This window comes from Hyaena hyaena, unplaced genomic scaffold (genome assembly GCF_003009895.1).
Source record: "Hyaena hyaena isolate Hyena2069 unplaced genomic scaffold, ASM300989v1 scaffold_115, whole genome shotgun sequence".
NCBI classification, from domain to species: domain Eukaryota; kingdom Metazoa; phylum Chordata; class Mammalia; order Carnivora; family Hyaenidae; genus Hyaena; species Hyaena hyaena.
The window spans coordinates 696,674-718,508 of record NW_024080747.1 but is presented as its reverse complement, the minus strand read 5'-3'; the positions used below and the strand labels follow the sequence as shown (position 1 = coordinate 718,508).

At 41.8% G+C, this 21,835-nt stretch overlaps 1 protein-coding gene and 1 pseudogene across 1 annotated transcript in view; both read right to left on the bottom strand.

Annotated features, from left to right (window-relative positions):
- Positions 1-756: 756 nt before the first annotated feature.
- Positions 757-922, bottom strand: LOC120234751 (annotated as a pseudogene).
- Positions 923-1,935: 1,013 nt separating this feature from the next.
- Positions 1,936-21,835, bottom strand: part of LMNB1 (lamin B1) — a 55,957-nt gene continuing 36,057 nt past the window's right edge. Inside the window, exons 6-11 of the mRNA XM_039236695.1 lie at positions 18,035-18,255; positions 16,112-16,337; positions 14,398-14,502; positions 10,960-11,079; positions 5,439-5,546; positions 1,936-2,628 (exon numbers count right to left, since the gene is read on the bottom strand). Of these exons, the coding sequence (XP_039092626.1) occupies positions 2,587-2,628; positions 5,439-5,546; positions 10,960-11,079; positions 14,398-14,502; positions 16,112-16,337; positions 18,035-18,255 (822 nt within the window). The 3' untranslated portion in view covers positions 1,936-2,586. The remainder of the gene's footprint in view (positions 2,629-5,438; positions 5,547-10,959; positions 11,080-14,397; positions 14,503-16,111; positions 16,338-18,034; positions 18,256-21,835) is intronic.

Sequence of the window (21,835 nt, the reverse complement as noted above, 5' to 3'; positions counted from 1 at the left end):
TCAGTCGATTAAACATCTGATTTTGCTTCAGGGCATGATCTCACAGTTCGTGGGGTTTGAGCCCCACATCAGGCTCTGTGCTGACAGCACAGAGCCTGGAGCCTGCTTCAGATTCTGTGTCTCCCTCTCTCTTTCTGCACCTCTCCCACTCATGCTCTGTCTCTTTCAAAAATGAATAAAAGTTAAAAAAAATTAAAAAGAAAAAAACAGGTCAGTAATCCAGAAATGTATCCCGAAGCCCTGTGGATGTGGAGACAAAGAGAAGACGCAGGAGGCAGGCGCTCGGACCCTCAGCCTCTCCCACTCCGTGGGAACAGGCACATGCGCAGCTTGTTTTCAGAGAACCTGTAGTTTCAAGTTTGTCAGACTAAGTGAACTCCACCAGCTTCTGCTTGCAACCGACCCAGGGCACCAAACCACGTGCGTCCAGGGTCCCAGATTTCCAGCCTACACCACCAGCCGTGCGTCTACGTCGCTGGAGAGCCCACTATTGTCAGCATTACAGCCCCTGATTCATAGTGCCTACCTCCTTAAAAGTGTTGACTTCTGGAACCTAACTTACCCAGCAGTAAAGTACCTTGAGTGTATTTTGATGACAAGAACCCCATCTTGTGGCAAAACGTGTCAAAGCCAAGTCTGGCCATCCACTGCAGTGCCACACGTTCATTCTGAAGATAAATCTGTGTTGAGAAGTTATCATTTTATCTGCTTCGCCAGACAGACTATTGTGCCTGGCATTTATCTTGTGTCTGTGGCGGCCCCGGCGTATGCAGGAAATCTGCAGAGCACAGTGATTCTGAGACGTTGCGAGGTACCTTCCAGGGAAGCCGGGAGGCTTTGCTCACTGCAGGAATATTTTAATTAGCAATAATCGCGCCTCCGATAAACCTCATTGGCTACGATACTGCCACTGCGCAAAGCTTGCAGGAATATTTTAAGGGAAAACCAAACACTGACTCCAGGTTGGCTTCCGAAATTCATCACCTGTTCATTCTAGGGATGGTGCAGGCATTCTGCTTTCTACGAGATGAACACAACTGGCGAAAGCAACCGCAAGACAAAAATGGCCCAAACCCCTACCCAACGACACCCTAATTACCATCATACATAACAAAGCCACCCCACTCGCCTGTCATGTCACTCATACCTCAATCCTCTAAAAGATACTCAGTATCTTTTCTCCATTTTCTAAGTCAGTAAAACTAGATTCTAGAAGAGTATTCGCTCCCTCTTCTCCCTTTAAAAGCAATATTTTATTCAGTGTCTTCTGCCATTGTCCCTATTTCCGTTTGGCTTTCCTATTTAAAGAGATCTTGAAAGGTCTAATTGTTAATAAGCTAAAAACTATAAAGCACTGAGCACAATGTCTGACCCCAAAACATTAGCTATTATTATTACATTTATTATCGTTACTACGGTTATTGATGACAACAGAGTACCGAAAAGGGGGAAAGACCTCACAGTGGTTTATCTTCCTCGTTATCAAAGCTTAAGGAAACATCTAGTTTGTTTAATTTTTTCTTTAATTTATTTTTTTTTTGAGCAAGCAAGCACATGTGAGGCAGGGAGAGGCGGGGGGGGGTGGGGAAGGGAGGGAGGAAGAGAGAATCCCAAGCAGGCTCCATGCTCAGCACAGAGCCCGATTCGAGGCCCAATCCCACAACCCTAGGATCATGACCTGAGACGAAATCAAGAAACAGATGCTCAACCAACTAAGCCACCCAGCTATCCCAAGAAACATCTACATTAAACAAGAAGCCAAATTATTTTTATGAAAAGTACAACTAAAACGATACCTTTTTCTCCCCCCAAAATTGGGTCTTTAAAGTTAAAAGAGACAAATTAATATTAAAACAGCTTTTATTTGTTAATGTATCATAGGAAATTAAAGCAAGTTACACTATCTTTAAAAACACAACTAATGCATTTTAAGAGAAACCCGTCCCTCCCACCCCCGACCCCCACATGAATTAAGAATCTAAGAGAAGTAACCATAAAACAAAGTTTTGTGGAATCCTTCATCCAAGAGTGCTTACATGATGATTAGGTTAATATTGCCTTCTTACAAAATTTCTCTTCTATTAAAAAAAATTTTTGTAGCCTTGATTATTACAAAAAAATTCAGTACAAAAGTTCGATGTATTGAAAAATGCTCCCCCCCTCACAGCACCGTTATATATAGCGGAGAGTAATCAAGAGCAGATTGCTAATCTAGATGAAGCAATCTTCAAATTACACCCAGACACAGTGGTTTATTTACCCTCCCGTCCCCTTCTCGTAAGAACTTAAAAAAAAAAAAAACACACATACAAAAAAATGTCAAAAAATTTGAGGAACCCTTTCCAAACAGTACACAGTTAGTTCAGTTGTCAATAATTCACATCTTGCAACAAAGTGTATGGATATGGTTTCTTTTACAAAACTTTCAGTGTCAAAAAAGGAAATTAAGGCCATCAGATTCGCAGCTTAAAAATTCACATAAAGGAAATATAAAAATATTCTGTGCTTCGGAGAAGGCTCTGCACTGCATGTTGGTAAGGATTACCGTATTTCTTTGTGTTGAGGAAGACCGTTGACTTGAGAAGTTTACATAATTGCACAGCTTCTATTGGATGCTCTTGGGGTTCCCTGATGAGGAAAAGTAGAAAGAAAATCAGCGCTAAGAAAATGGAGGACAGTACTTTAAAATAAGGCAGAGATGGGACAAATCCGTATTACCTAACTTCAAATGAAACTTTATCTTTTTCTCATTTTTAACCTCCTCTTAGAGACTTCTTCCAAGAAATTCCACAACAGCAACACTGAACTCCAGCTGCACATTCAGATCCTGAAGAGCTTAAAAAAGTATTCTGATGTAGGTCTCTAGATCAACTAAATGAGAATTTCTCATTTAAGTGGAGAAGTGTATCTATTTTTTTGTAATTTTAAAGCTCCCTAAGTAAGTGTAATATGCAGCTAAAGTTGAAAGTCACTACTCAGTAAAGAACCTCCTTTTATAGCCTCGGAAACAGCAGGGGAGCAGGCTCCATTCTGAACAACTGCATCCGGGAACCCAGCTGGGTTCTCTGCTTGCACATGCTCTCGCTTCGTCCTCAGGCATTAAGTCAAAATGGCTCTCTCTGTTCTCTTTCACCAAGCACTAATTCCTTACAACCTCACAGTCTGACTTAGACTCACCACCAGATTGGGCTGAAGCTGGTTTCTTGAAGGCCACCAAACAAACCTAATCAATTTGAAAGGCCACTGGACCCATTCCCTAATGCAAATTCAAAAGATCTACCCTTCCATCTTCCCTCTTAAAACCTGATATGGATCACAAAAGCTAACAACCTCACACATCTGACTTCTCTTCCTTCTCTCCCCTCTCAAGTTCAGTCACTATGTCTTACTGAACCTCCACATTCACATAGTCCCTCAGTCAGTGTCTCTGCAATCTCCCTTCTGGAGTCAGTTGCAGATTCAGTGTTATGTCTCCTTGGCTCCAACGTGGACAGAAGCTATCTGTCCAGGCAGCCCAGACTGCACACTTACCACCAAAGCTTCCCATTCCGTGTATGTGTGACACACATCCTACAATACAGTTGGAAAGACACACCTGGCACTAAAGTCCTGACCCATCCCTTGTGGGGAACGGAAGATCACCCTGCCACTCCTCCCCATCAGAGCTGAAGACCCTGTGCCCTCACCAAGGACTGGAGATGGCCTGGAGACTCACTTCGCCTGAGAATCTGGGCCTAGCCTTTAAGAGGCTACCCTCATGGAAGCCAGGTGCTGTGTTATATAAACAAGCTTCAGCTAAACTACCAGAAGATAAAGAAACGTGGGGACTCCTGGGTGGCTCAGTTGGTTAAGCGTCCCGACGCTTGGTTTCGGCTCAGGTCATGATCTCATGGTTTTGTGGGTTTGAGCCCTGCATTGGGCTCTGTGCTGACAGTACGGAGCCTGTTTGGGATTCTGCCCGCCCCCCCGCCCGCCCCTCCCCAAATCATGCAGTCTGTTTCTCAAAATAAATAAACATACTTAAAAAAATAAATAAATAAAGTAACATGGAGAGAAACAAGAACACTCCACCCCCAGCCAAGACCCCAGCTGAATACAACTGTGTCATTAACTTCCTCTCCATCATGTGAAGGAGACAGAACACTTGCCCAGCGGAGCCTAGTCAAACCACAGAATCAAGGCAAGTAAGAAACACTTGTTCTTAGTCACTTCAGTTTTGGGATGTATGTTAATGCAGCCAACAGGTAATTCAAACACTACTGTCTCACATAAATAACAGCCCAAATAACGGCCCAACTTTCAAAATACTGCACAAGCATACTTCCCAGAGATCTTCTCAATGATTCTGGTGGCCTAGAAAGTCTTCTCCAGCTTCTGACCTGCTAGAACTCATACCCTGAGCCACTTGTCTGCCACCTTGAGATCTCTCTTACATTGTTATTTTACTTCAAGTCATTATAATGCCTCCCACTGGGGGGCAGGAAATGGATCTTGTCCTTGTTTCTTGTGAAAGCTAAGGCTAAAGTATCATTTCTTAAACAGTCCTCCAAAACATCTGAGGAAGTATCCAAAAGTTTGTTCGACCTCATACAAACCATGTCAAGTGGTTCTCAACCCTGGGGACTAACAGCCTAAGAGAATGTTTATTTGGAGTAGGACTGGGGCCAATGAAGCGAAGTGAAACGATTTATAAAGCTGGAGGCACGGAGACAAAGTCTTATAAGGATACCAAAAGGAATTTTGATTAATCACCTAACTCAAACAGCTTGAGAATATAAACTGAAGGCCTATTACTTATTGATAATTCCAATTAATTAAAATCAGATTTGGAGTTTCTTTATTTCAAGGGCTCTCAAAAGCCCAAGCATCAGCTAAAATCTATCTTATAATTAGATGACTTGGAATCTAATACAGCAAGAATTTTTGTTTCCCACTGCAGCAGAATATTACTCTGGTTTTTCAAGTTTATATCCACATACTCTAATTTAATGATCTAAAATAAACTTCTCTATCACAGAATTCATCAGTAAATACTTTTGAGCATGCATTCCACTCCATATATACTTATTTATAAGTGATATATACATCCTACCTGATTATGTATGTATATTATAAAACAAAATAAAACTGAAATTTGATATAAGAAGAAAAAAATTGTTTTAAAAAAGTGCTAACACTTTCTTCTAATACTCTAGAATGTACTATCTTGAATACCCCCTCAGGAAAAACAAACCCCAGTTGTTTTAAAAAAGTGCTAACACTTTCTTCTAATACTCTAGAATGTACTATCTTGAATACCCCCTCAGGAAAAACAAACCCCAGTTGGCAAATCATTCGTTTGGTTCAAGTAATAGGGAAAAAGACCAAACCCACTATTGATTTTGGTCTCTATGTTAATTCTGTCGATAAGACTGAAAATAAATATATTGAAGTGATACCTGCTGGTGGAAAAGTTCTTCCTCAACAACCACTTCAGGTGCTGCTTCCTCCTCCTCTTCTTCTTCAGGTATGGTTGTTTTAAAGACTGTACTTCTTTGAGCAACCTCCTGAAAACAAGAGTAGCTTTTCAGTTAACACCATACTTACCACAAAGGCAGTCGGGGAGGGGAAACTTTTCTTTGCTTAACTTCCGAGACGGCACGTTTCCTGTATCAGGGATTATTTTTTAAAACAGAAAAAAGTGGTTCATCACTAGCTTTAGCTAGTGAACAGGAGATTTTGCATAACTAGTAGCAGTTGTTAGATTTTCAATATTTGTCCCAGGGGAGCTACCGGTATCCAATCTGAAATAACAGCTGCAAAGTTCCCAATGCTTTTGATCCCATTCTGTTACTAAGAACTCTGTGAACAATCCGGCGCTGGAAATTCTTTGTAACACTCAATATGAATGGAGCTTCAAGGTCCTGGCTCCTTGCAAAAAGAAGGTACTAAGTAAGTTCTGAATTTACTGAAGTTGGAGGCCAAATGCTGTGATCTCAGGGACCACGGTGGGAACAGTCCACCTTCAGCAACGTTCCTCTTAGAAAATGGAATCAAGACAGGTGAGCACTATTTACTAATAACACACGAGTGAAGCTCCAATGTATTCCACACAGAAAATAGTTTCATCATTCACTGGAGGCAGGACAGAACGTAACCACTGCCATTCGCTCCTGAGAGGCACAAGAACAGATGCCTTTCCCGTGGGAACGCCGGCTTGCATGATGCGGTGGTGTTCGTGTTGAAGCGGGAGGCCGACCTGATCATCTGGCAGCGAGTAAATGAGTACGTCCTACAGCCTGCTGCAGAGCAACTCATATAAAATGAGTTGTGCCAAGCCCTAAGGTCACTCAAGAAAGATAACTCCACAGACGAAGATGCTAAAATTACGTCAGTAAAAGCTTATCTGGAATTTCACACACAACCAGCTCGTTTAAAATAGCAGAGAAAGAAAACCAAAGAACGGTGTCAAACAAATCAAAGTTCAACTTTAAATTTATGTCCAGGGATATTATTTTATAAATGAAGCGAGGTAGTACACTAGTGTTTTGGGGAGAATTTTGATTAGGCTACATGGCCAAGGAAGATGGACCATACTAAGAGCCTCAGCTTGCTGGAAACTTCAATTCTGTGAAATCAGTGGTGCTTATGTAGAAGATAGCCATTTCCCAAGTATCAGCCTGCTGTGACCACACCAGCACTAACAAAACACCATGTGAGTCCTTAGGTCAATTATAATTCTATGAAGTAAGATATCAACTTGGGGGATGGCAGCATAGAAAATAGAAAAAGAATTCTCAAAAAGTGCTCAGAGTACCCAGCCTTCCACAATTCATCCTAAAATGAGGCATGAAAAGTCAAAGAAACTGCTACAGAATTCTTACATGCGGGCTCAGGCAGCTCGTGACAAGTGTATACACCTACCTCATCTTGCAAACATTCTTAAAGCATGTGACATTATTGTCCTCAAATGTGAAATTCCATAAGTAGCAAATTGCCCAACTAAGTTAATTCACCTTAACTACTTTTAAAAAACTGCTTTATTTATTTTGAGGGAGAGAGACAGAGAGAGGGGGTGGGCATGAGCACATGCGGGAGAGGGAAAGAGAGAGAGAGAATCCTAACCAGGCTCTGCACTCTCAGTACAGAGCACAATGTGGAAGTTCAAGATCACAAACCCATGAGATCATGAGCTGAGTGGAAATCATGAGCTGGACGCTTAACTGACGGAGCCACCCAGGCACCCCTCACCTTAACTACTTTTTTTTCTTTTAATGTTTTATCATTTATTTATTTTTGAGAGAGAGAGCATGAGTGGGAGAGGGACAAAGAGAGAGGGAGACACAGAATGTGAAGCAGGCTCCAGGCTCTGGGCTGTCAGCACAGAGCCCAATAGTGTTCGAACAAAACGATCAGCAAGACAATGAGCTAAGCTGAAGTCAGACACTTAACTGAGCCAACCAGGCTCCCCTTTAACTACTTTTAAAATAAGCTTGCCGTTAAGCACTTTTCATGTGATAACATTTAAAAACCAATTAATCTAGGGGCGCTGGGTGGCTCAATCAGTTAAGTGTCGGACTTTGACTCGGGTCATGATCTCACAGTTCATGTGTTCGAGCCTCACGTCCAGCTCTGTGCTGAAAGCTCAGAGCCTGGAGCCTGCTTCGGATTCTGTGTCTTCCTCTTTCTCTGCCTCTCTCCAGCTCCCGCTCTCTCTCTCAAAAAAGAAACATTAAAAAAAAATTTTTTTTAACTATCTAATGCAGAGGCCTGTATAGAAAATTACTGTATTAAATGATATCTAAAAATTGACAGAAAAATCATAAAACACATTTAGAGCCAAAAATTGTTGGACGGTTTGGGCATAGGACATTGTTATCAGTCAAGGTGCTAACAGATGTCTTTATCCAAAAAGCTCACCTCATCCACCAATTGCCCTGAAAGACGCACATCAACGGTCTCTCTATAAACTGTATCAGGTGGCTGCCCATTACAGGCTTGCACACACAAAGTACACTATGCAGGTGTGCACGCAAGGCAGCCAGTACCGGGTGATGTGCTCAGCTCTGCTAAGTGTGCTCGGCCACAGCGTGCAGACAGCTGAATCAGCATGGGGACAGCCTGGGATACCCATGCCACAGATCAGCAAATGCCACGGGGTGGTTTTCTGCTGGAGGAGCTGACTACTAAACGATGATATCTGTGTATACATAAACAATCATTCACATACACAAAAGCTTCCATGATGACTACATTCCAAAAGGTACAGAGACTGCTTATTTCCCTCACAGAAAAACACTTTATTTTAGCATGTCAACATTTGCTGTTTTTTAATCATCTAGCACCTCCTCCCTCATTTCTCAGTGAACGTCTCCAATTTCACCCAGGTACCCATCTCTCCCGTGGGAAGGGGATACACGAGTCACACAGAGCAGAGGGGATGGAGCTGCTGGAGGGAGAAGACTCCAGCTAACTCTTTCGTCCCGACTCCAGGGACAGGGTTAGAAGGGGGCCTGTGAGCCACGCTGGTACCAGGAGCGTAAAGCCCAGGATGGGAGCGTCACAGGGAACGTGGCTCTGTCCCACAGAAACCACCTGGAATGATACAGCTCCGGGAGCACCCAGCACCCACCCATCAACCAAGGATACGCTCAGAAAGCAGACAGAGAAGATCTGTCAGGACACGGATACACTCCTGTATCAAGTCCACTACCCCTGGACTTCTGGTCGTGTGAGCCCATATAGTCCCAGGAGGGCCAGTATGAGTGGGTTTTCTGACATTTCCAATGTCTCAGCAAGAAGAAAATATACATAAAAAAATAAAACTGACTTATGGGCATTACCTACAATCTTACAGAAAAATGGTCTTCCTAGGGGTGATTGTAGATTGTTGCAAATATGGTCTGGAATTTACTAATAAACATGGTTTCAGGATTAAAGGAGTAATTGTACTTGGCTGACAACTGCAGAAACAGAAACTGTATTCATCATACTTTCCTCATTCCTTTTTTTTTTTTTAAATCTTTTTATTTATTATTGAGACAGAGAGAAATGGAGTACGAGTTGGGGAGGAGCAGAGAGAGAAGGAGACACAGAATCAGAAGCAGGCCCTAGGCTCTGAGCTGTCAGCACAGAGCCCGACTTGGGGCTTGAACCACAAACCGTGAGATCGTGACCTGAGCCAGAGTCGGATGCTTAACCAACTGAGCCACCCAGGTGCCCCACACTTTCGTCATTTCTGACAAGAGTCACTTTAAATAGAGCCTAGCAAGCAGAAGACAGAAGTTTGTTAAAAGAACAGACAAACTGACCAAGCAAAAAATCTAATACTCGATGGTTTAAGTTCTGCAGGGAAACCGGAGCTTCAGTCAGCTTTACTGAAAGGTCACTCTAATACCACCTCAAGACCTCCCCCAGTCACGGGATCTACTTTGTTCACAGTCACTCTGTCTGTCTGTCTTCTGGGCTTTAAACTGCTACATCCCAAATACCTTCCTATAAGACCGCCTCTCACTGGATACGTTTTCACAGAGAAAAGAACGTACAGGCGGCGACTGGTTTCCACGGCTCACAAAAGCGCCTCTCCTCCGCCAGGGCCCCTTCCAACAGTGCTTTTCACCCCGAGCAAATCACCACTCCTGGCAACACTGTGAGTGTGTCACACGTGCTACCCGTCAGTGCCAGGGGACTGCCAGCACAGGAGCTGCCGCGACCGCAGCACTCGGGTGGCGGCACCGGCGACAGCGGGAAAGCTTCCAAAGTGCTGGCGGCAAGAAGCCTCTCCTCTCTCCTGCAGAGAGAACAGGAGAAAGACCCAACACCCTGAAGACGGAGTGACTTGCGGCAAGCGTAAACTACTCCCTGACCTCAGAAGCTAGCCAGCGATCTGGAGGGGAGCTCTTCAAATGTGCCCCGAAACCTCACACGACTGTACCAAGGTCTACAGTGAACCAGAACCATGCTCAGTCTGAGGTCAAGGGCACTGTTCATCCAGCAGACCGTGAACTCACGTGAAGAGCAGTCCCAACGCCAGCACGTGTGTACAGGGAGACACGGACGGGAAGATGGCCAGACAAGGCACGGGGCTCCTGATGCAAACACCCCCACACCCCCATCATAATCTGTTACTTTATTTCTCTAACGTGAAGGTCCATGTTTAATTTTTAAGAATGTTTCATCCAGTAAATTCTTACTGAATGCCTATTACATGCCAGGAAAACTCACCAAAGGTCCTTGCCTTCAATGTTATGTGCTGATTGATTACTTTAATGAGAGAGGCCAGAGGCCAACTGGACAAGCTCATACAGGTGACAGGTCTGCACTCGGCATTACAGGAGCGGAGAAAGAAGCCCGAGGGGCTGCGGAGATTTAACCTGCAACCGTTCCTTCCTTTGCAGCCTCCCAGTTCTTGGGTGGGCGTGCACGTGCACTCATGGCAGGGGGGTCTTTACCTGACAGTGTGGGGAGGTAAGGTTCTTTGAGAAGAAACTAGGACAGACATGTTAAAAATACAAACATCAAACACATGTACACTCCACGATCTTCAAACTCAAGAGTTTCACAAACCCTCTGAGCTAGTAAAAGGTCAAAACATAAGCAGTTACCAGAGGTCAGATACTGTTCCGAGGATTTCCCAATGCTGACCTCATTTACGTTGTATTCCTTATGTTAGTATTATCACAGTTACAGTCCTTATCGTTATCGCCACGGTCAAATGAGAAGACTAAGACAGGTAAAGGAACTTATCAAAAGCCACAAAGTCGGTGTGCAGCGGAGGCAGAAACATGTTCAGTGTCCACAATACATTCCTACTCCACTCCTAAAATCTGAAGTCAGCTTCACTTTGATTTACTGAGCAACCTTGGTCTGATGTAAGCAATCAATTACTTCCCATTTCAATCCGATTTCTGAAGAGAAATCTTGTACCATGAACTTTCGAGTGGAACATACGCTGTAGTAGTGCTGAAAAAAAGGCCTTACCTCTCCCTGAGAATTTTTCAATATAACCTTCACATCTTCGCCAGTGCCCCAAGAGTTCTGGTTCTTCCAGATGAGGTCAGTGGGAGGACTGGCTGTGACGCCAGCATTTGCAGCCCAGATCTAGAAAAGAGAAAGGACATCAGTCGATCCAGACCCAGCTCTCACACATCCCAACGACAGCAATATAGTGAAGAGACCTGGACATGTAAGAGAATAGATTCTAAGTCTCAGAACTATATCCCAGCTTCAGAGGCCTGCTGTCTGACTAGCTGTGCATGCAGGAGAGCCCTTCTAGGCCTCGGCTTCCCCATCCAATAAATGAGAATGGTGACGCACAGGGATCTGAGGGGATGTTGTCCATATTCACCTCCTAGCCACTGAACGTGTCAGCTGAATGTGTGCAAGTGACCTTACTCTCATTATGCAGGAAATGACAGGAGTGAAACTTGTCATGGGACTGCTCTACCCGCACGGAGGGGCTGGCTAGCTCAGCAAGGATTGGCTCTCACTGTCAGTACTCTGTGACTCCACGGGTTTTAGGGGCCATTCTTCGGTGGTGGAGTCCTCTGACCCGCTCTACTAATGTCCTCCAGCTGCCTAGAGAAGGTAGTGAAGAGATACTGCTAACTTCTCTCAAAACCTCTGCAGCAGACAGCCCACCTCAAATATTCTAATATAAACTAGTAGGTCTCCAACTAGGGGTACTGTCACAATACCTCAGGAGTATATCTGATACTCAACTCCAAAAAGAAAACAGGAAAGGAATAAATCACCCATTACTCAATGATAAACAGGACTGCTACTGAAATAGGCAAAACCGAAAAATTTACATTTCCCTCCTAAAAAGCATGGAAAGTCTGTCATATTTTCAATGTGTTTTCTTGGCAAAAGAGTATTGGCAGAGTGGAGAAAACGTGAGTCAGAAACTCTGGCTCTGAACCAGGGACAAATCACTCCAGCCCCACAACCCCATCTGTAGGGACACCACCACCGGCCCTGATGCTTCTAAAAGAGCATATGAAAATGGAAAGGCAAGTCTTACACCCCATAAATTATTTCACAATATAAATGGCTACATGACGGCAAAATGAAGACTGGAGATCGTACAGGCAGACATCTTTTTAAATGGGGAGGAAAATTACTGACTAGGAGAGAGCCCGTCCTTATAGATCCCTCACCTGAAGCTTCAAGATGTTCCGTCAGCATTATAGCTAGAAAAGGACAGGGAGCATTTACTGGGGTAAAATCTAAAAGGAATTGGATCTGGGCTGTCAGGTTATACGGAATGCTAATGTTTTCCTAATTTGAAGCAACACTTTTTCACTAGTCCATACAGAATCATATAGTTGGTTTAGTGCTGTTAATAATCAGAAAACGTCCATAACCTTACAGGGTAATTTAACGTAAATCTAAAATGTCCCAGCGCCATTCTGTTCCATGTGCTAGCCATATGTGGCTTGTGAGCATTTGAAATGTGGCTGGGCAAAACGAAGGTGCACTGCGAGGATGGCTGTAAGTTTGAACACTTAGTTAAAAAAAAAAAAAGGTAAAATATCTGACTTAATAATTTTTTAGATTGCTCACATGTTGAAAGAATGGTAGTTTGGATATACGGGGTTAAATAAAATATAGCATACAGTACTAAACCTAATTTCACATCTTTTTTACTTTAATGTGGCTACAAGAAAATTTTAAATTAAGTATTTCTTTTTATTTGTGCTCTAGGGCTCTAAATTCATCTTTGCTATTGCCTCGTACAATTCTACAGGAAGATTACTTATCACTATCATGTTCCAAAGAGCTTCTTATCATATGTAACACTGGCTACACACAAAAAAAAAGGCATCACATTATTTTATATGATAATTGAGTTCTCGTCTACAGCCATACCACCCTGAACACGCCTGATCTCATCTGATCTCGGAAGCTAAGCAGGGTCGGGCCTGGTTAATACTTGGATGGGAGTTCTCCACTACCCCTGTAGTATGTTTATCTATTTGGTCCCTGAGGAACTATATCTAGTGGAAGAAGCATGTGATTGGCATAATGGTTCCACCACATTATGCAACCTCTATAAGACACATAATAAGACTGAACAATTTTCTTTTACTATAGTAATTACTAATGAGAAGAAAAAATAGTGTGGTTAGAATTATTTGTTTCCATTTTTTACCCATTATTATAAAATTAGCATCTCATATTTTCACAATGAAGACTGTGAAAATATGATACTTGATACTCCATGGTATCAAGGTCTGACATTAGCCAGTTTGAGCCTCTGATCTCAAACACTAAATGTTTATCGATCATAAATTTTTAAATATTTGTATAATATCTTTTGAAACAAATTCATAAAAGTTACTTCTACATCCTTCAAGGATGAAAATATGGACTTTTTTCACATCTATATCAAAATTAACACATTTATTTTTTTGCAAAACCCACTAAGTAAAAGTAAAGAAATTTTGTGTTTGCTTAATGATGCTACTTCTCTAGAAAGTATGCTGATGCTATTTAGTAACTATTACAGATGTGGTGTTTCAGGACACAGCAACGGTCAGTGAACCACTTAGAATTCAAAATACAGTCAGAGTGGCACCAAAAGCCCATCTCTCTCCAAATCTAGAAATGTAAACACTGTGTAAAAATCATGTTACCCTAACTAAAATATTATGTTTAAAAATGGATTCTTGGGGCACCTGGGTGGCTCAGTCAGTTAAGCAATCGACCCTTGGTTTCAGCTCAGGTCACGATCTCACAGTTTGTAAGTTCGAGCACCATGTCAGGATCCATGCTGAAAGCACACAGCTTGCTTGGGATTCTGTCTCCCTCTGTCTCTGCCCCTGTACGTGCTCTCTCGTGCGCTCTCTCTCTCTCTCTCTCTCTCTCTCAAAATAAATAAATAAACTTTAAAAAAAGTGATTCTTTCCAGGACCTATCACTTAATGACTTTTGTTCAAAACGTAGGTCCCTAATCCAACACCAGAGATGGTGATGAAGAGTGAGGTGGGGCCTGAACACCAAAACACTACCCAAATGATGCTGAGGGTCAGTCACCCAAGGCAGACAACTGCCATTTTAAGGCATACCTTAGCATTAAAAGATTATCCTCCTAATAGTTCTTTATGCCAAGCAGTATCTCCTGAATCAGACTGGGCTACAATTATGTCAAGAGACAGCTGTTTTATATCTACTGGAGTAGACAAAATAAAAAGATTATTCAAAGGTCAATACTTTCACTTTTAATAGTCAATTATCACTCTCAATAAGACAGGATTTTAAAAATCTTTAACAGCACTTGTAATTCCATAATAATGTCAAAGATGTTTTAATGCCCACTTCTAAAATGCTTCTCTTGAAGTCAAAAACTTTCTTGAATTACTTTAACTGTTAGTTAAGACATTGACGTTAAATTAAATGATGATTAAATTCACTTACTGTAACAGTCTGGCCTGCCTTCAGCACGTATCTTGAGGTATATTTGTAACTGACTGATGTGTCTCCAATTTTTCTGATCATTTCCCAGCCTCCCATTGGCTGATCCTATTCATACAAAGAGTAAAACAAGGTCACATCAAACATATAGAAAGTGATGGATAATCGTATAAATGAATTTACACAGGTAGTTAAACTAAGACAGCTCTATGGGTGTCCTCCTAGGATTCTAGTTTCCTACTATAAAAAGAAAACATGGTTCTGTCATTCAGCAGAACAGTAACTTCAACAATGCTGCGGTTTTAATATTAAGGTACTTAGTTTTAGATAAGACAAAACTGGAAGAAAAGAGATGTGAATCTAACTAAATGGTCCATATTCACTGCTAGATCAGGTGGGTCTTTGAAATTACAACACAATCTAGCGGTCATAATCATGATTATAAACACCTAATATACGATGATGTTAAGCTTTAAAATAATACAAACACACTAAACTTAAAAACAGATGGAAGAATATATGTTCTTTATCTTTTGCACCTCTACCACTTCTGCCCACATTTAACTCCCTTCCCTCAAAGCACTGAAAAAGGGTCAGTGATGCAATGAGCCAGTCTCAAGTGAGGTCTATCACCTCGGGCCCCCAAGCTACCCAGGGCTGCCTGACATCCGAGAAAAGGTGTAGGGTATTTCAAGAAATTAGCTGCCCTGATCTAGTTCCATCTCTAACTCAAAGCCAAGAATAAACCAGGCGGAAAGCCAGCTGTAGAATAACTCAACACAGGGCTCTTACACCTTTTGAAAAACAGCCAAACTACAATAATGGAGCAGCACAGGCTATTCTTTTTCTTTAGCTTTTCAAGTCGTGACTAAGAGGGCACAGAGTCTGTTCTCTTTCGTATGTTAACTACTAACTTCCCTTTGCCTCCCCGTATTATTTATTCATCCACACACAAGACAGTTTCAATAGCTCTGGTGAGAAAAGGAGTGGTTTTCACAAACAACTTGTGACAAATCCTAAACAATGCTTCAGGAAGTGCCATCCACCCCACTGTACCCCATGGACCCCAGACCTGTGTCCCACATCGTCGCACTCCCCTCACGGCCTCCAGCTCCAAGGCGGCTCCTAGCCGGGGAGGAACGTCACCTCCGAGCTCTCGAAACCCCAGCTCAAAACCTCACAATTCCCTGCTATGAATATTCTGTTTACTGGTAAACAAACAATTTCAAGATAGGGCCCCATACTATTCTTCATGTTATTTAAATAATTGGTTTTTATCCGTTTATTCATTTAAAGAGCAAAATATTCCCTGCATATATCTGAGTCTAGTCTCACATTTCCTTCCTTTTTTGATGTTAACAGCTGTGAAAGAGTATCTCCCATTTTTACACTCCCACTCCCACTTTTCCAACAACTCATCCTCAGGAAGGCCACTGTGAGAGAAGGGCCAGGTGTGAAACCAAACTCTGGCTCTGTAAACAAAGGCTAAGGAAGGAAATCTTTAAACCTCGAAGTGTACCATCTCCTCTTCCTCCTCCTATTTTAACATGTACTTTACTTCATGAATTTAAGTAAAAAATAGGAGGGAAACTCTAGTTCTGTGAAGACTACTGAATCCAAATAAAGGCTAAGGAATTGTTACAAATGCAAAGTAGTCTACCAATCCGCAAAGCCTTCCCAGAAAATAAAAAGGGGGGGGGGGGTGTCTGTTTTTCACCTGTTCGGAAGTGTTCTTCAAACGGATAAATTTCCCATCAACATCTATCTCTTCAATGCAGACGTTGCCGGTGGCCGAGGCTGAATGCGAGATGCTGACGCTACTGCTGGCCTCAGACTCTTCTACATCGACTCTCTTCCGCTTCCCTCTAGTCGTGCGCACGCTCCGACTTGAGGATGCTCGGGACACTGTCACACGAGAAGAAGGGCTTGGAGAGAGCTTCAACCTACAGGGGAAAAATAAACAATACACTGATAAGTCAAGTATGTGCTTCCAACTTTAGAAAAAAAGGTATTAATACCCTGCACATGCATCTCTAAAGCAAAACATTACTGAAGATCTACTGGACAAGGCCGATACACACCTTAACTAAGTAAGATAAGCTTATTTAAGCTAGAATGACCACCATTATGTTCTTTAAAAAATAACATCTGGAGGTGTCTGGGTGGCTCAGTCACTTAAGCGTCCGACATCGGCTCAGATCATGACCTCACAGTTCATGATTTCAAGCCCCACGTTAGGTTCTGTGCTAACAGCTCAAAGCTTAAAACCTGCTTCAGATTCTAGGTCCCCCTCTTTCTCTGACCCTCTCCTGCTCACATTGTCTGTCTCTCAAAAATAAATAAACATTAAAAAAATTTTTAAATAAATAAAAATAATATCGGAATATTTTCCCTAAGAATAGAATGTAACCATTATGCAGGAAGTCTGGAAAACGTGGGGGGAGGAACGAACCCACCTACCACAGTGTATGTAACACTGAAACTGAATGCTTTTCATTCTAAATTTGCTTTAACATTTATTTATTTTTGAGAGACAGAGCCTGAACAGGAGAGGGGCAGAGAAAGATGAAGACATAAAATCCGAAGGAGGCTCCAGTGCATAACTGTCAGTGCAAAGCCCAATGTGAGGCCCAAACTCACAAACTGTGAGACCATGACCTGGGCTGAAGTTGGATGCTTAACAGACTGAGCCACCCAGGCCCTGGCTTTTCATTCTAAATCAGACACTTTCCCTTTGAAACTTTTTTCTAAAAACAGGTATCAAAGGATTTATACACTAACCAGATTTGGAAAAAAAAAAACCAAAAAGGTCTCTTTCAGTAAATCTAGTATTTTACAATATATCTATCAAAACATTTAAAATCTCAAGAAAAAGACTCCATATCTTGATACAGTCTAGCATTTAAAATAATAGTAACAGGGATGCCTGGGTGGCTTAGTCGATTAACCAGATTTCAGCTCAGGTCACAACCTCACAGTTGTGAGGTCCAGCCCCATGTAAAGCTCTGCACTGGGCGTGGAGCCTGCTTAAGATTCTCTCTCCCTGGAGCATTTGTGTGGCTCAACCGTGGCTCAGTAGGTTGAGCATCCAACTTCGGCTCAGGTCATGATTTCACAGTTCTTGGGTTCACGCCCCGCATCGGGCTCTGTGCTGACAGCTAGCTCAGAGCCTGGAGCCTGCTTCAGATTCTGTATCTCCCCGTCTCTGACCCTCCCCTGCTCATGCTGTCTCTCTCTCTCTCTCTCTCTCTCTCTCTCTCTCTCTCTCTGAAATAAATAAAACATTAAAAAAATTTTAAGAAAAAAAAAGAGATTCTCTCTCCCTAACTGATGTTTAATTAACTCTGTGGTGGGAATCTTTTCACAATGTATTCACGTACCAAATGCTTCTCCCCTGACTCGTGCTTACTCTCCCAAACAATAAAATAAAATACAACAGAATACAATAAAAAAGACTGCTTGAATATATTTGTTATTGAGATACATGATCCATTTCTATATTACATCTACATAACAGAGAAAATATTTAAGATTGCGTTAAATGTTAACATTTTTGCAAAAGCCTAATCCTATTTACTACTCTTAAATAAAAAGGATAAGGACAAAAAGTATGAGGCAGAGCGACACCTAAGTTACTTACCTCTCCTCTTCGCCCTCTAAGAGCTTCCTGTAAGCACTGATTTCCATGTCCAGGGCTAACTTTACATCAAGAAGTTGTTCATAATCATTGAGCTGCTGCTGCATCTGATCCCGTATTTCCGCCATCTCTCGCTCTTTGTCAGACAGCATGCGCCGAGAGTTGTCTCTTTCTTTAGCAAGCAAGTCCTCCAACTCTTGAATCCTCTCCAAACATGCTCTAGACTTGAGTCAAAGGGAACACAATTACTTTCTAGGAACATTCCAACATTAGCACAAAGCAGCTATTTTAAACCATTTCCTGGATAGGAAAACAAATAAAGCTTAAAAAAAAAATTCTCTCTATCCTTCTTCCTCTGCGCCCCCCCATTCATGCTGGCTCTCTCAAAAATAAAATAAGAAGACTGCTTGAATATTTTTTGTTGTTAAGATAGAAAGATATATGATCTCCCTCTTTCTCAGTCCCTCTCCACTCACATTCTCTCTGTCTCTCTCAAAATAAACGAACTTTAAAAAAATTAAAAACCAAAATTTCTCCAATACAAAATATAGCCCTTGGGAAGTTCTGGCTTATAAAAGACTTTAAAAAAGGTAAATTCTTCAAAGGCGAATGTCATAAACATACATATAGTTCTTCTGTATTTGGCCAAATAAAACAAAATTTAAAATTTTTTTAAATGTTTGTTTATTATTGAGACAGAAACACAGCATGAGTGGGGGAGGGGCAGAGAGCGAGGGAGACACAGAATCCCAAGCAGGCTCCAGGCTCTGAGCTGTCAGCACAGAGCCTGATGCGGGGCTTGAACCCACAAACGGTTGAGATCTTGAGCTGAGCCGAAGTCGGATGCTCAACAGACTGAACCACCCAGGCACCCCTAAAACAAAACTTAAAAGCTGTGGTTTTAGTAAAAGTCAAGCCTGGCTCCCCTACAAGCCTTTTCACTCAAAAGTATAAATTAACAAAAGTAAAGAACAAAAAAGATAGGAAACTCACTGGTAAACAACGAAAAAGGTAGGAAACGCATTGACAAAAGAAACCTACGTGAGGGTGCAAGTGTGCTCTGGAGAACTGTTCGAATTATGCTGAAACCACAAAAAGGGCTTCTGGTAACCCTGAGGGATAGTGTCCCTTTAGGACTGCTGAGCTCTCCTACTCAATCAGCATACAAAGACTGTACAATATAGTGTGGTCTGTAAGATATTATAAGTATAAAAACTTCGTATTTGGCATTTAAAAAATGAGAACTCAGGGTGCCCGGGTGGCTCAGTCGGTTAGGCTCAGGTCATGATCTCTAGGTCTGTGAGTTTGAGCCCCATGTCGGGCTCTGTGCTAACAGCTCAGAGTCTGGAGCCTGCTTCGGATTCTGTGTCTCCCTCTTTCTCTGCCTCTCCTTGACTTGTGCTCTGTCTCACTCTGTCTCTCAAAAATAAATATAGAAAAAAAAATTTTTTTTAGTTAAAAATGAGAACTCACACAGTCTGAGCCAGAAAGTTCATGTGAGAACCTTTTGGTTCACTAGGTAATTATTCTTCTGCATTTCTCCAAGACAGAATTCATTTCAGTAACCTCAGAAAATGACACAAGTGATCAACTCAAAAAGACTGATAGATAGTTCACATCCTTGGAATCACAAGTAGCTGCAACAGAGCAGGATACAAAGGGCATATACCATGCAAAAGTTAACCCTGGAAGTCTAAAAATCAAAAGGGGATCTACACTGTGTAGAAACACTACCTTTAGTTGGTTTACGTATTTCTCACAAGCCTAAGTTATTTACATCTATACTCGGGGTGAACAAATAAGTAAACAGGATGGGAGAAACCAGGTTTTCTACTCTCAAAAAGAAAAGTTAAAATGAACCCTATGGTACAGGGTTAGTCAGAAACATCTATATGAACTTGGGTTGTGTTTGATATAAATACAAGATATCGGAAATACCAGTATAGAACGTGTGTAAACTCGGCCTGGCATACATGCGTATGTTAGCTGCATCCACAGGAGGCCTAGAAACCCAGTGACACAGGGATTCTGGAGCAGAACCAGAACCAGTGAGACAGTGTCCAAATCTTCATCTCTATATACCATTCTCCAGTAAGAAGAACCAAGGTTCCCTGGAGAAATGTCTGATTCTAGGGCAGGAGCAAGGAAAATACAAGATTCGCCTGGAGTATCTTACAGTACTAGAAAGGAAAGAAATGCTTAAAAAGGGGGGACACTATAGGCAATCTGACAGAACTCCTAATGGCCAAAGCTGTGACTACCTAAGCCAATAAAGGAATATAGAACTGCATTATAACCCGAAACAGAAAATAAATATCCATGAGTCCACACTAATATAAATAAATGAAATGAATAAAATATAAATAAATTTTAAAAAGAAGACACAAATCTTTACTAGAGAATCCCACTTAATAAATGTAGCTACCCCTTCAGGATGTAGAGCTTACTTCCTGTCCTTTAACCCTCAAGAGGGGACTGGACTTAGTGGGTTGCTTTCCAAGAACAGAGTATGAAAAGAGAAAAATGGTAATTTGACAGTGGAGAAACCTGGCAAACACTACCTTAACCAGTGATGAAGGTTAATATCACCAATGATGTCATGTGAATGTCATGTGATCCCTGATATGATGTGACAAGAAGGGCACTTAAAACCCACAACCCCAGTCTAACCATGAGAAAAACACCACACAGACCCAGATGGGGGGACAGCATACAGGGTAAGTGGCCAGTTCTTCTCAAGACTCACAAGGTCATAAAAAACAAGGAAAGCCTGAGAATGTGTCCCAGGCCTGATGAGACTAAGGAGACAGTAGTACGCTGGAAAAGAAAAACAACTGCAATAGAAAACGTGGCAAAATCCAAATAATCTAGACTCTAGTTAGTAGTCATGTACCAATAGTAGTGCTTTCATTTAGACAAATATACCATGATGATATGCTTACAATGGGGGGAAACTGGTTGAGGGGAAACAGGGGAACAGCCTGTACTATCTTTCTAACTTTTCTGTAAATCTAGAATTAGGCCAAAATAAAAAGGTTATTTAAAAAATTAGCAATCAATTAATTGAAACCCAGAGTAGCATCTGACACTCCATATCAGAAGCAGGCATTCATCTTCAGAGTGACACTAAACATAATCCCTGTCTCGAGAACTTGCATTTAACCTGCATTTGCAGGGGCGCCTGTGAGGCTCAACTGGTTAAGCGTCCAATTCTTTGTTTGGGGTCAGGTCATTATCTCAGGGTTTCTGGGTTTAAACCCCATGTTAGGCTCTGTACTGACAGCGAAGAGCCTGCTTGGGACTCTATCTCTTCCCCTCCACTGCCCCGGAAAATAAATATCCATGAGTCCACACTAATATAAATAAATGAAATGAATGAATAAAATATAAATAAATTTTAAAAAGAAGAGACAAATCTTTACTAGAGAATCCCACTTAATAAATGTAGCTACCCCCTCACTCTCACTCTCTTGCAAAATAAACAAACATTAAAGGGGAGTTGATGAAAGCCAGGAAGTACCCAAGATTCAGAGGTAACCTCTGAGCCCAGATTTGTAAACCCAAAAATGCCTCTATTTGTCTGCCTCTGATGTTATAGAGCTCTGCAAATGGGGGGAAAAAACAAAATCTAGGTATAGAAGTTTTAAAGTTACTCTGAATCATTTAGAAATAAGTTGTTTGGTTTTTTTCTTTTAATTTAGAGAGAAAGAGAGCATACATGGAGGAGAGAGACAGAGGGAGAGAGAGAGCGACAGAGAAACAGAGAAACTCAAGGTCACTCCTAGCTCAGTGTGGAGCCTAATG